The sequence below is a fragment of the Danio rerio genome, chromosome 5 (genome assembly GCF_052040795.2).
Source record: "Danio rerio strain M-AB ecotype USA chromosome 5, GRCz13ab, whole genome shotgun sequence".
Lineage (NCBI taxonomy): Eukaryota > Metazoa > Chordata > Actinopteri > Cypriniformes > Danionidae > Danio > Danio rerio.
The window spans coordinates 24107981-24122890 of record NC_141025.1 but is presented as its reverse complement, the minus strand read 5'-3'; the positions used below and the strand labels follow the sequence as shown (position 1 = coordinate 24122890).

General features: G+C 35.5%; 1 protein-coding gene across 1 annotated transcript in view; it reads right to left on the bottom strand.

Moving 5' to 3' along the window:
* Window positions 1-14910, bottom strand: part of atrxl (ATRX chromatin remodeler, like) — a 39063-nt gene that overhangs the window by 1273 nt on the left and 22880 nt on the right. Inside the window, 17 exon segments of the mRNA NM_001423350.2 lie at window positions 527-574; window positions 2543-2599; window positions 3311-3460; window positions 3537-3704; window positions 5083-5260; window positions 5817-5925; window positions 6004-6101; window positions 6354-6495; window positions 6603-6736; window positions 6952-7025; window positions 8849-8952; window positions 10280-10397; window positions 10480-10655; window positions 11094-11231; window positions 11316-11493; window positions 13801-13944; window positions 14032-14141. Of these exon segments, the coding sequence (NP_001410279.1) occupies window positions 527-574; window positions 2543-2599; window positions 3311-3460; window positions 3537-3704; window positions 5083-5260; window positions 5817-5925; window positions 6004-6101; window positions 6354-6495; window positions 6603-6736; window positions 6952-7025; window positions 8849-8952; window positions 10280-10397; window positions 10480-10655; window positions 11094-11231; window positions 11316-11493; window positions 13801-13944; window positions 14032-14141 (2126 nt within the window).

Sequence of the window (14910 nt, the reverse complement as noted above, 5' to 3'; positions counted from 1 at the left end):
CTGAGAAGAGAAAGACACACACAGTTAAGCACTGCAGTCTACAGCTCAAGACTACATTTAATGCGTGCACACACAAACACACACACACTCTCTTTAAATGTTAATCTCAAAATATAATTTTTATTTGTTTGCATATGCAGCATTTTAATTTAAACTATGTATACTACCTTTAATGCGTACACACACACACACACACACACACACACACACACACACACACACACACACACACACACACACACTCTTTAAATGTTAATCTCAAAATATACTTTTTATTTGTTTGCATACACAGCATTTTAATTTAAAGTATGTATGTACACAAAGTCTTATCCATTTATCAACTATCTATTGATAAAATACATAATCTACTTGTAATTAATCTACAGACATAATAAAATTATAATTTTAAAAGTATAAGCAAATGTGTACACTTTTCTGATGACAAATGTTATGTCATGGGGACCCTCAAGTGCATAGAAATACCAAAGCATGCACTGTGCTTTAGAGGTTGAAGGTGAAACTCTACCTGAAGCCCCTGGATGGGGTTTCTGAGTGTGGGGTTCTGTACAGAGACCTGCAAGGGACAAATCATCAATCGTCTGGTGAACTCATATGACTCGAGAAGAATAAGAGGTAGTGTGTTAACATGAATATACATTATTTATATACAGACACAATTCGGTTTTCCATATTAATATCAGGATTAAATGTGAATTCACCAAGACAGACATTTTCCTGTTATAACATCCTTGTTAAACTAGGAATAACATTTCAATCAGCCAATCAGTTTTAAGAGATACATTTACAGTTTGTTAAGTTTAGACATATAGTTAGAATTATGTGCCTCTACATCATGGTTACTCAACTATTAATCCCCTCTGTTTTTTGCGAATTATTTGCAGTTACAGTTAGGTTTAGGGAAAGTGATTATAATTTCGAACAGAAATGATGTTTCATGATTAACACTGGTGTTAATCCTGGATCACATCCTAGTTGGTAAAATCATGTCCTTTGTCCAATTGATGTAGTTAAGAGCTTGGAAAAACCTTTCTGGGTTTAAATCAGTCAAGAGTATTTTAATTAAATGTTTAAAAAAAGTCTCTTCTGATCATCAAGATGACATTTATTCAATCAAAAACTACAGTAATGTGATTCAAGGCTGAATATTCAGTGTCACATCATGATTCAGGGATAATTGCTGTTCTGTTATGATCAAATACTTGTTCAATGAATCACTATAAAATGTTGTTCTGCTTAAATTACAAACAAACACACGCACACAGACAGACACACAGACAGACACACAGACAGACAGACACACACACACACACACACACACACACACACACACACACACAGACACACATAAAAATATTTACATGGAAAACAAAGTGTGTGTGTCTGTGTGTGTGTGTGTCTGTAAGTGGCCCAGAAAAATGATACACAAAAAGATATGTATCATGATAAAGCAAACACTGTGGTTTAGAGCAGTGGTTTCCAAAGTGGGGGTTGGGGCCCTCTATGGGGTCACGGGATAATGTGAGGGAGGGGTTGCTTGGTGATTTAAAAAAGAAAAAGAAAAATCAAATAAACTATTAGAAGTACTGTATTTTATCCATACCCTCCAGAAGATAAAAAAAACATTCACAAGTTGCATAAAAAACAACATGCAAATAAAAGCTACCAGTCTTTAATTTTCCCCTTTGTATTGTGACCCCTGGGGTGTTTACATTATATTAATAATATTAATTGTAATATTTAATATTATTATCATCAGTTGCAGCAGATTGAATTTGCAGCACAATGGTAAACTCTGACACCTTTACAGCATTAATTAGAAATAAAAGTTTAAAACATTTAAAAATCATACACAACTGAAGATAGAGGATGATCATTAAGTGGCGGTCTCCAAAATAAACCAAGAACAGTCTTGTGCAGTAATGGTAAATAAAATAAATGAATAAATGACAAAAATAGTAGTACGATTGTTAGACTGTAGCACTTTTTTGTGCTGTCAATATGCTTGTGTTTTTATAGGCTTTTTGATGTGTGTGCACCATTGTGTGCAACACTTGTATGTTTATAATAACCTCTGTGGATAGTGGGGTTCATGAGTAACTGGAATTGGTATTTTGGGGAACACAGGCTCAAAAGTTTGGGAACCCAAGTTTTAGAGGGATGGCATGGTGGCTCAGTGGTTATCACTGTCACCTCACAGAAAGAAGATCGCTGCTTCGAGTCCCAGCTGGGCCAGCTGACATTTCCTTGTGGAGTTTACATGTTCTCCCCATGCTGGCGTGGGTTTCCCCCACAGTCCAAAGACATGCACAAAAGGTGAATTGAGTAAATTAAACTGCCCATAGTGTGTGCATGTGTAAATGCAATAGTGTATGGGTGTTTACTGGATTGCAGCTAGAAGGGCATCCACTACGTAAAACAAAAGCTGGAATAGTTGGTGATTCATTCTGCTATGATGACCAAAGGAAAATAAGCCAAAGGAAAATGAATGAATGTGCTTTAGAGGTTGAAGGTGGAACTCTACCTGTAGCCCCTGGACGCTGTTTCTGGGTGTGGCTTCATCTGTGTTCTCTACAGATGCCTGAAAGAGACAAATAATGAATGACCTGGTCTATAAATCTGACTCCAGCTAGTGTGCAAACATGAAAACGCATTATGCTGTGTTTCTGTACCAAACTCTCTTCTTTATGAGAGTGTATACCTACATTTACACACACATAAAAACAACCATACAGTAGTCAGCAAGTTGTCCAAAGAATGGTTGTTGTTCAGTAGTTTTAAGACAACTTTAATGAAAATGTGTATGCCCGTGTATAGATTCAAAGCTGAATTTACAGTTTCACATCACACTTGATGATGATCAATCATTTTTGATGTTTAAAAATTTTTGATGTTCAACATTTTGATGTTTAATATCTTTGTGAAAAAAGTAAATCTTCAACATAGCTTTACAGCACATATTTAAATTTATAAATGTTTTACTGACATTGTTTATTTTTTAATTTGTTCTTAAAATAAATTTTAAAAGTAAAACAAAATAATAATATTTAATAAAATAATAAAAAAATAATAATAAAATAATAATAATAATAAAATATTTTGCTACTATTATCACAGTATATTTGAAATTGCACATTTTCATATATTTTAATTACATATAAAGCGGATAATCATCATGAGTTTATTAATAGATTGATCTCTCAAAGAACATTATTTGTGGAGGAAGCGGAGTTGTGAAGTGTGCCACCTGAGGGCGCTCTCCACCACAGCTTGAGCTTCACAGCGTATTCACCTTCTTTTCTGCACGGTACTCATCCCAGGCTTCTCTGCGCTCTTCCTCGCTCAGCTCCTCTTCCTCCCTGTGGTCTAACAGTGAGTTGTGTTCATGATAACCCACTATGAGCTGCTCACAGCTCTGCAGCAGTCGGGACAACACCTCATCCTGACACACAAAACAAGAGTTACGGTCATAATTTGCTCCCGCTGCCACATCTGTGTGTCCATGTATGTGTGTTTACCGCAGGCATTTCTGTGTATTTGCTGGGTCGTAGTTCTGGCTGGAAGCGGTACAGCTCATTCAGCTGGCTGAGTGTGAAGTGCCTCTGAATTTGCTGCTGGTCCAGAACACGCGATGACAAAGACTGTTTAGCAACCTGCCGCTCGTAAATCCTCTGCTCCATTGTCCCCTACACACAAAAAAAGTGACAAAATCACACAGTTATAATAAAAAGAAAATTAATTTTGCAACCAGGGAAGATTACACACTAGATAAAGTGTACTCCGACATCAAGGATGCGTTCAGAGATAATATGATGATAATTTCTGCATGGAAGACCACATTGATCAGAAAAAAACAGTAATTCAACAGTGGACTGAGGGAAATATGGAGGCACTAAAAGACTATTGAGTATACAGACTGAGATATGTTGATAGCCTCAATATCAATGAATATGCCATCTCTGTCAACTTACATTACCAAGTGCATGGAGGATCTTAATGTTGTTAAGAACATCTTTACCCAAGCCAACCATAAACCCTGGATGACTGTTGATCTACGCAACTCATTAAAGGCATGAAATCTGGCCTTAAAGTCTGGCAATAAAGAGACTCAGAGGATGGCTAGAGCCAACTGAAACCATGCCATCAGACTGGCAGAGCAGGCACACAGTCAGAATTTTGAAGATTTTCAATAACATCAGAAATATGCGGTAAGAAATCAGAACTATCTTGAATTACAAGACATTTTTTCTGCACATGTTCAGTCTCACAGTAAAAGATATATGCACTATGAATATATGCACTACAGATCCACCTGAAGATAAGGACCGTCAGTCAGCGGCTGTGTATTTATTTATTTTTTATAGTTATTCTTTATAGAAACTGCATAGCCAATGCTACGAAAATTAATTCTGTGTACACTAGTACAATAGATTTACCGTTTGTTATTTATAAATGTAAACACAAACAGAAGTATTTTTAATAATATATGTATGTATACTAAATACATTTACTAAAACAAGTACAACATTGAATTTATGTCTGCTATCAGTTTGTAAATTAACAACTAATTAAAAGTATTTGATGATGCCATGACTGAGTGTGGAATCATCGGAGTACCACGATTATCACAGTATTATAAAGCAGTGTAAGACTAAAAGCTGTTTAATGAAATGAGCACTGAAGCAATTGCTGATGAAAGGAGGCAAGGCACAAAAACAGCCAAGCTTTTATTATGCCACAATCCACTGCTTCTTCTGTTCGTAATCACACAGGGTGTGTTATAATGCTGCTCTTTGCAGTTTAATAAGATGCACAATATATTAAAGCGTCTTTGCGTTTCACTGTTGTCTATAATACTAAACTGGAAATTGAGGGAGTGTGATGACAAAGTTCATGTAACTAGTTAAAAATATTATTTCCCTAGATCTGAACATTCTTTGCAATATTAGGAATAATTCAAGTACATCCATCGACACGGTGTTTCAGTGTTCTTTTTTTAAATCTTAATAATAATAAATAAATAAAAATCGCACATATTGTGCCTTTAACAATTGATTTTAATACCTGGGCCAGAAAACGGTAGACAGAAACATGTTTTTTCTGCCCAAAGCGATAGACTCTGAAGATGCTCTGGATGTCATATGATGGATTCCAGCAAGCGTCAAAGACCACAACCCGGTTTGCAGCGACCAGGTTAATTCCCAGAGAGCCGGCACGAGTGGAGATCAGAAACAGCCTCCCTCTGGCACACAGAAAACAGCAGAAGTCAGAACACAAAATGCAGACAACTTACACTAGTTTGGGTTCAGTACGATTTTAAAATGTTTTAAAATAAGTTTATCCTGCTCACCAAGGCTGCATTTATTTTAACAAATTGCGAAATGTTATTGCGCTATAAAATAACTACAAAAGCAGTTTATAACTTAATTTAACAATTTTTTCAGTGATTTTAAAGACATATTTTCAGCTTCATTACTCTAGTTTTAAGAGTCACATGACCCTTCAGAAATCACTATAATATTAATTAATTATTAATGGTAATTAATTAATTAATTATTAATGGTAATAGTAATATAAGCAATAATGACTGGACTAATCATTACATTTGAAACTACATACGATAAAAAAAAAACAGTTATTTGAAATTTTAATAAATATTTAACAATTTATTTATTTATTTTTCAACATTTAATAAATGCCGCCTTGATGAACAGAATCATATTCATAAAAAATAAAATAAAAACTGACCCCATACTTTTAACCAGTTGTGTATATGTGAATGATTTTGTGTGCAGTACCTTATGTTTTTAGTGTTGTTAAACTCCTGAGCCCATCTCTTACGAGCACAAGCACTGGTGGTGCCATCCAAACGATAATAATCTTTATTTTTTACCCAAGATTTCTTTCCTAACAAAACACACAACACATTCTATCAGATACTCACTGCAAAGCAACAAATTTATTGGTCAAACTAAGAGTGTTTACCTTTGTATGGACAAACGTCCTTCCCCCTGCTCTCATCTGCATACAGGAGGAAACTCTCAATAATGTCCAGCGATATTAGAGACTGACTGAACACCAACCTGAACAAAAGAAAAACTGTATTCATGCATATGTCAGGACGTTTTTAATCATGAGAAACATAATACTTTACATGGTTAATCGTTAAATTATTTATTTTGAGTTGCACAGGTCAGGATAAGCATGTTGCTTCATTTTTACAAAGTAAACAAATTACTTGCATCTCATTGGCTTTCTACAATAAATATTAAATAATTTCTGTAAATGTTCTGTAAATCAAAATCTTCTCTTTGACTTGTATGTTTGTTCCTCACACTTTGTCCTGTAGTTCCTCTGCCCAGTGTAAGATCTCTAGTAGCAACTGTAATTTTCCAGAATGCTCCAGTACTTTGGCATCAGCTGCTGTTACAAATGGCAGATACCAGTCTGCAGATGGTCCATTATCCACAATAACCCCTGAACAACAGACAGAGAAAGACACTAAGAGTGAGCTAGACGAATGGACAAAAAAGAAACAGAGAAAAAGAGAGAGACACCATGTGTGTTACTGTGTTTAAATGTACCAGCTTCCCCACCAGGAAAATCTGCTGATGCAGTGTTTGTGGAGTTTGGATTTTGATGAGACCCGGTGACTAAAGAGGCTGGATTGGCATTTCTCCCTCCATCACCCACTAAACCTGTGCTCTTTGCCTCTGTACTGTGGGACATACAATGTAAAAAATAACCATCAATGTAAACCTGGTCCTGTGTAGACTTCAATTTCCAGCAGATTTTTCATTCCATCCAAATAACTATAATAAATATTAAATGTGTTATGTCATTGACATGTAGAAATCTCACTTTAACCAACACATTGCTCTCATTTTAAGAAAAAAAACAGAAGATACACAAGTCTGATATGAAACAGCATACCTTTCGGAGGCAATAGGCTTCACTGATTCTACATCTGGATCCAGCGCTTTGAACACTGGAGCTTCCTCTTTTCCCTGGAAAACAAAAACTTCCATGTAACTTGATTTCATTTAAAAGATTATGATTATATGAAAAAATGTGTATACTATGTGTTTTTAAATGTTTTTTGAAAAATCTGCAAATCTGCATTTATTAGATTAAAAATCATGCACATTAGGGCTGCACAATATATCGTTTCAGCATCAATATCAAATTGTGTGCATTCGCAATAGTCACATTGCATAGATATGCACAGTTGAATTGGGATTACAGTTTTATGCAAATGTTTGGCCACCCCAGATAATTTTCAGAATTGCAAGCCATAGCCTGCTGGCCTTTCAAATCAGCAATTTCATTTGGATACATTTTAAACCCTAGGGAAAAAGCAACATCTCAGTTCTGACAAAACATTTGTTTAATCAACAGATGCAATGCAATTTACATCTTAACAAAAACAGACAGATGCAAAAACTTGGGCACCCCAACATAATAATGACATCAATCTTTTGCACAGCCACCTTTTGCTGAAATATGAATTCTGAAGTCTTGCTGAAGGCATTTTGGGCCATTGTTCCTTGCAAAATTTCTCCAGTTCCGTCAGGTTTGATAGGTGCTGAGCGTGAATGCTCCTTTTCAAATTAAACCATAGATTTTTGATGATGTTCAAGTCTGGGGACTGGGATGGCCATTCTAGAACATTCTATCATGTCTTAGCACGAATTCCTTGGTATATCTGAAACCAATGTGGTGCTTTGGGTCACTGTCCTGCTGAAACACACAACCCTGTCATAACTTCAGCCTTTTGACTCACTCCTGAAGATTGTTCTTCAGAATCTGCTGATACTGGGTGGAATCCATGTGACCTTTAACTCTGACAAGGTTCCAGTATCTGACATGGTATCCAGTATGCTTGCCACACACCCCAACAGCATGATGGACCCTCCACCATTTTTTACAGTAGGGAGATGGTTCTTCTCCTGAAATGCTGTTCTTTTTCCACCATGCAAAGCTTCTTAGAGTTGTGGCATCTGTCCACAGTATATTTTTCCAAAATGACTCAGGCTTGTACAGATGAGCCTTTGCATACCTCAAACGACACTTCTTGTTGGCAGAACAAAGAAAAGTCTTCTTCTGCATCACCTTCTATTGTGCTGGTAAGAGTGTGCTGGACTGTGAACCCATGTACAACAGCATTATACATTAGCAGCTAGAAGTTCCTGGAGCTCTTTGGAGGTGGTCTGTGACCATTCCAACCAATCTTCAGCTTTGCATTTAAGATATTTTCTGGGTCTATCACATCTTTCCTTTACAAGAAATGTTCCTGTGGCTTTCCATTTTCTTACTATATTTCTGACAGTGGAGAAAGAGACTTTAAAGCTTTGTGATAGCTTTTTGCATCCTTCTATTAATTCATGTTGGTGAATTATCCTGTTCTTTTGAGGTTCCCATGTTGCTACTTTCTGGTTCACAAAAAGGGGAAGCACAACTAGTTATTAGCCATCTTTAAATTCCCTTTTTATGCTTGATTGCGCCCGTGTTAGGATTGTTAAGGTTCCCTGCGTAACTCAAATCGATTTTGTGTTGTAATCAAATCACCATTAAGTGACTACAGGTTTTGAAATCCACACAAAAGAGAGGGTCCCCAAACATTTGCATAGCCTATTTTTCAGGTTCAATTTAATTTCACACATCTTAATACTGCTACACTACAAATTTCTGTCTGAAAAATATGAACTTATCTAGCTTTCTCTAGAAACCGAAAGGCATATCATTGTGATCTTGTCTTATAAAGAAAGAGCACATAATTATGCATTAATTATGCTGACTGTACATGCGCCATACTTGAGTGTGAGTGTACCTTATTCCGGGCCAGCTGAGCAAGTTTAAGACACCAGGGATGAGTCCATATCAAACTCAAAACATGAAGGTCCTGAAACAAACTGTTTGGTCCTGCTCCTTTCCCTAAATAAAGACACCATCTGTGACTGCATGCCACCAATACATTGACTAAAGTCTTGAGGTGATCTTACAAAATCATTTAAAGATTGGCTATAGCACATAATCCTTTAGCGATTTACAGCAATGTCAGTTTTAAGGCCGTTTATATGCAATACTACATTAACAAACCAACCAGGGCTTGACATTAACTTTTTTGATCACAAGCCACTGTGGCTAGTTACTAGCCACTCGCCATTTTCACAAGCTAATATATTTTATACGCATAAATTTGATTTTGACATGGTAAAAATTACTATTTTTTAAATTATGTGTTATGTCCACATCTACTCGTTTTGGCACGGTTGTTTTGCCCAAGGAAACAGGAGCTTTTAATCACCCGCGCACATCACATCAGCTGTACCTCACTCATAATAACATGACTCACTGTGTGCCTGATCATCCTCTCATTGTGAGTCTGCATCATCTGATGAGGCTCACAATAAGAAGATGATTCGCACGTAAGCAGCCAATGTTTTGAGTGCGTGCGAGAAGTTTAGTGCGCGAGCAGCGTGTATTTGAGTGCGCGAGAAGATGTCTACGAACAGAGAAAATGGGTGCACGAGCAAAGAGATCCGCTCATTCGTATTATATGAATACACTCTCGACTTGTAATGCTGCGCTTAAGACATTTGTCAGTGAAATAACACCATAGGTTGTGTCTAACTGTTGTCTGGTTGGCGGGTGTTAATGTCAAGCCCTGAAAAGCAATATCAAATATTTAATTGTGCATGTGCTCATGAGATATTCAGAATGCATCAATTCTCTCTTGCGCTCTAGGATTAACAAAACAGCCGTACTCTGCTTGCAATTCCTTACAAACACCACTTGAACAAAACATAATCGTTAACAAAGTTAACAAACGTTTAAATAAAATCACAGGAGTGTTTATTCTGAAATGTGTTTACATCAGTTTTGTGACAAAGGCTGAATTTCATGACTGAACACACAAACAATCTTCCATGTAAGCATTCGACTATATGGTTAAAATATAGGCTAGAGCGCCATCTGCTCTGAATTGATAGATTCTGAGATTTTCAAGAAGTATCAATGCAGAATCGATTTCTTGAAAGATAATCTAAAACTAGTGCTTAGCAATATAATACTTTCATAAACCTTCAATAATTATTTTTTAACAATATAATTTGAAGCCAAAATTGGCAACATATAAATTGAAAAATTTAGTGTTTAATTTAAAAAATTTCAAGGAATAATATTAGCTGTATCATGAAAACAACCATTGACTGACATTTCTATTCTATAGCCTGAGTGTGTGCGCTAGTAAAACTCTCACCTGTGCGAGTCTGCAGATAGCGCGAGTATAACTGACACTGTAGAGGTGTCATCCTGACTGACAGCACATACTCGCGTTTGGGCGGCAAACAGGATGTCAAAACAGAGTAGTCCCGCCTCTGCAACAAAAACACAACAAATCAAACACAAAGCATTGAGATGTTTTCCCACAGCTAATCCTGTTTGTTCTGTCTTCATCACCTGTATGAATCCTGACATGAGCTGATACAGGACGTGTGATCTGTTCTTCATCAGCCTGACATCAGCAGGGGTGGAGTCTGCACACTGCCCATTCTGGATTGGGTTAATAAAGCGGTTCCGAAACTCCTTTAGGGAACCCAGGAGGTTCTCCTTAATAAAGTTTACCATGCAGTGATCTAAAACAATAAACAAACACAAAAAAACAGCTACTTAATTACTGAATTAAATAATAAATATTTATTATTATTATTTTTACATTTAGAAAAGTTTTTTAATTAGTTCTATAAATTGCATTTAATTTATTTATATGTAATAAAAAATACATACATTTTTTAAATAAGCTAAAAACAGCCAAATTTATTTATTTATTTAAAATGTGACACGATTCAGAAGAGTTAACAGGAATTATAATGTCATTATAAAAATGATAAATAAACAACATTTCTTAAAAATGTCATGCTTAAACTAAAACTGAAACTACTTATTTTACGAGAAATATAAGGTTCACACTTTACTGTTACGGTCAGATAACCTCAAAAAGATTTTAACAGTTTTAGACAAAAACAAAAGCACTTTAGGCATGCTTCATAGACATAAGAAAGAATGTGGATTACACTCAGTGAGGTTATTCTGAAGCGGTGTTCCTGTCAGTATGATCCTTCTGCGTGTGCTCAGGGCTCGCATGGCTTTTGAGATGCTGGAGTCTGCATTCCTGAGGACGTGACCCTCGTCACACACCACCAGATCAGGGCCTAAGAGCGGTTTGAAAACAATACTAATGAACAACACTAGAAATGTACTCAGCATTTGAAGATTGATTAGCCAGAATCAATTACCAGGATCCAGGAGAATAGAGCGGAACTCTTCTTTATGTCTGCTGTATTTTGCACTATTGGTGTGTGTCAGAATACGAAAAACCTCATAACCCATGATCATCACACCACCATTCCTAAACCAGTCGTTCAACATCTCAACACGAACGGCCACTGACTTTGCTGTGGCCAACTCTGCCACCTGTGTACGAGATACAAAAGACAGAAGGCAGATTTTTAGTATAATAAATAACTAAGAGTGATTCAATAGAAAGCCCATATCAAATTAACAGAAATGAAAACTCAAACTTTGCAAGCATTAATTATATTTTAATATGGCAGACTGTGCATCCTGCACAAATTCTTAGGCCTTAAAAAAGAAACTCTGGTTAAACGGATAACTCACCCAAAAATTAAAATCTACACAATCAACTAGTCTGATTGTTTGTGATTAATAACACTGGAGCACTAAATGTCAAGCCCCCAAAATGACAACACAGCTCCATAAATATAGACTTGGCTTTGGCCATTCTATGAATATATAATAATTAATAAATTATCCATTCACACTATAACTATACATAAATTAAACTATTTATATAAAAATAAATGTAAAAATATATATTTTTTATTTAATTAATGAATTTTGAACATTTTATTTTTAAATTAAATATCAAATATTTATATAATTAAAAAAAAATCAATTAACTAGTTACTCTAGAATAGTCTAAATGTTTTGCATTGTGCAACACAGCGCTAGAATGACAAGCCCAGGAATGTGTGTATATATATATATATATATATATATATATATATATATATATATATATATATATATATATATATATATATATATATATATATATATATATATATATATATATATATATAACAAAAACAGCTCCATATAAATAGACTTGGCTTTGGCCATTAATAATTCTATTAAAAAACGATTTTTGATTTAAAAAAAATCCATTATACCCTTCACCTAACATTTACAGTATTAGTTGGCCAGAGGAAACGCTCTAAACAGAAAAACCCAGACAGAAACAAAGAAGATCCCATCCGCAATCCCATCTAAATTATATATAAAATCTTATACATAGATAAATAAAACATTTAAAATCTTTACATTTAGATTCTCCTACATTTTTCATATTGATCTCATGACAGTCGCTGGTCATTGCGTCAATTAATCATGCAGTAATTCAATTCACTTTAAAACAGAGAGAAAAAAAATCTTTTAGTCTTGTGTTTGTTTGTTTTTGTGTGCAAAATCAAGCAACACATCTCCAGTTCTACCACCTGATCATTTTTCACTCTTATATCGTTTTGCTTATGCATTCATTAAGAATTGTTTACTACAGTTAAAATCTAATAAACATACAATTTTAATTTGCTGGATGAATGTACATGTCACCATCTATGAAACATCAGCAGTATAATCATCTTTAATAGTTTCTCAAGTAATATCCAAACAAATTACTAAGATAGTTGTAGTATTTTAATGTATTATTTTCTTGTTTGTATTACATTTTTAATAGTAAAAGGTGTAACTATAATACTACTGTTTTTTATTTTAATTTGTTTTACCATGAGAGATTAAAACTTTTTTTTTAATCTTGCTGAAACTAATGGCGAGTTCAGACTGCATGATTTTAGCTTGCAGACAGGCTGAGAAATTGCAAACAAATGCCTGAATTCACAGGCAAATTGGTGCTTGTTCACGTAATAATCAAACACACAGTGTAAACTATCAAAGACGTGATCTGAGAGAATCGCAGACACCTGTCAGGTATTTGCTTTAAATGTCTGGACCTGTCAGCAATTCAAAACCATGCCATGTGAAATGTGGCATGTTCTGATTGAAAATAAAATCAGCAATTACCTACAGCCAATGAGAGAGCAGTTTCAACTAGTGTGGGTACCTGCAGGCAAGTGGGAGGATTTGGGTGAAGTTAAAAGTGCTTATGTTCGGTCTATTTGGTCTAAAAAAAAAAAAAAAAATGAAAGAAAAACTAGTGTAAATATTGCAGGAGCACCCATGTCTGTTTGACATGTCATCTGAGCAATACCACAACTGGGTCGAAACAGAAAAAGTTTGAGAGAAATTGCTAATTCCCTTCCAAGCCAAATGAGCAAATTAAGTACATCTTCTACCCCACTAAAGGCTTCTTTTCCCATTATGTAGTAAACAACAAAAGATATACTACTTGACCATACGTTGTTTCCATGTCACTTCTGATGTGTGTTTGGTTGTGAGACAGTTTGCAAACCGAAACAAAGTTGTCAGCGATATTTCCTATTGTAAAGTCATGCAGTGTGAAACCCCCTGTCACCGACCCATCTTTCAGTGTAAACACAGCACCAACGGAACGCTACCCCAGATAATCATGCAGTGTGAAAACATCAGTCACACGACTACTTTAAAAATCGTGCAGTCTGAACTGAAATCAGCTCACAGAAGACCACAAAAGCTAAGGCTAGAAAGTGAGAGAATGGTACTGACCCACAGGACGTTGGGTCTTAAGCCCCTCTGCCACTGGTCAAACTCGCTCCTCCAGTTCAGCACAGTGTTGAGAGGACAAACCACCAGAGCTCTTTTCAGTGGCAGCTCTTTACTTAACAGCACCGTGTGAAGGAACACGATGACCTGAAACACACACACACACACGGTTCATTTGTCTGTAAGTAACGTCATCAATTCTAAAAGAAAAGGAGAATTTGAATGCGTCTGCACCTGAAAGGTTTTGCCCAGACCCATGCAGTGAGCCAGAATACAGCCGGAGCCTGGAGTTGACTTCACACTCTGAACAGACTCACAGCAGCAGTCCCACATGAACCGCACACCTAACAATGAACACACACTTGCAAATGACGACACAAACTAGATACACATCACCAGGTGTCATTTCATGCACACTGCTTTATAAATACAGGTGAATAAGATGAAAAACAAGCAATCTCACACCTTCTGGCCTGATTATTTTTGTACTTTTAGACTGATTATGTACTGACATCAATAAGCTTTTAAAAAAAATGTCATATAGCATTTTCATTTCATATACAATAGTGATGATGTCAAACTAAAAAGACATTTTAGATTTATACATTTAGATTTCAAATAAATGTTGATTTATTAAAATCATGAGAAATTTACCACCGGCTAAAATTATTCAAAACAATTCAGCACTGATGATGCAAAATGTTTCTTTAACACAATCACCATTTTAATTTCTGAAGCATTTAATACCAATAAAGACTAGAGCCATGAAAACTCAGCATTATCATCAAATGCAGGGTTCCCATTCTTTCATGAACAGCATATTCAAGGACTATATAAAGCACCATTATTTAAATGAAACACCATTTTAATTCCCCCAGCATATGCAGCACCATGAAAGTCCTCACTGTACCAAACATTCCACTTCTACTTAATATTACATTAAAAAGCCAGAGTAATGATGAGGTTCTGAATGTGGAATTTAACTTGTTCAATTCAATAAATAAATAATGTTAATGTAATCTAATGTTAATGCATTGTTGTACCGAGGAAATGCTCTTTGGCAACGCTAACAATTTAGCTACAAATTCATATTTATCCGTCAAACAGCTGTAA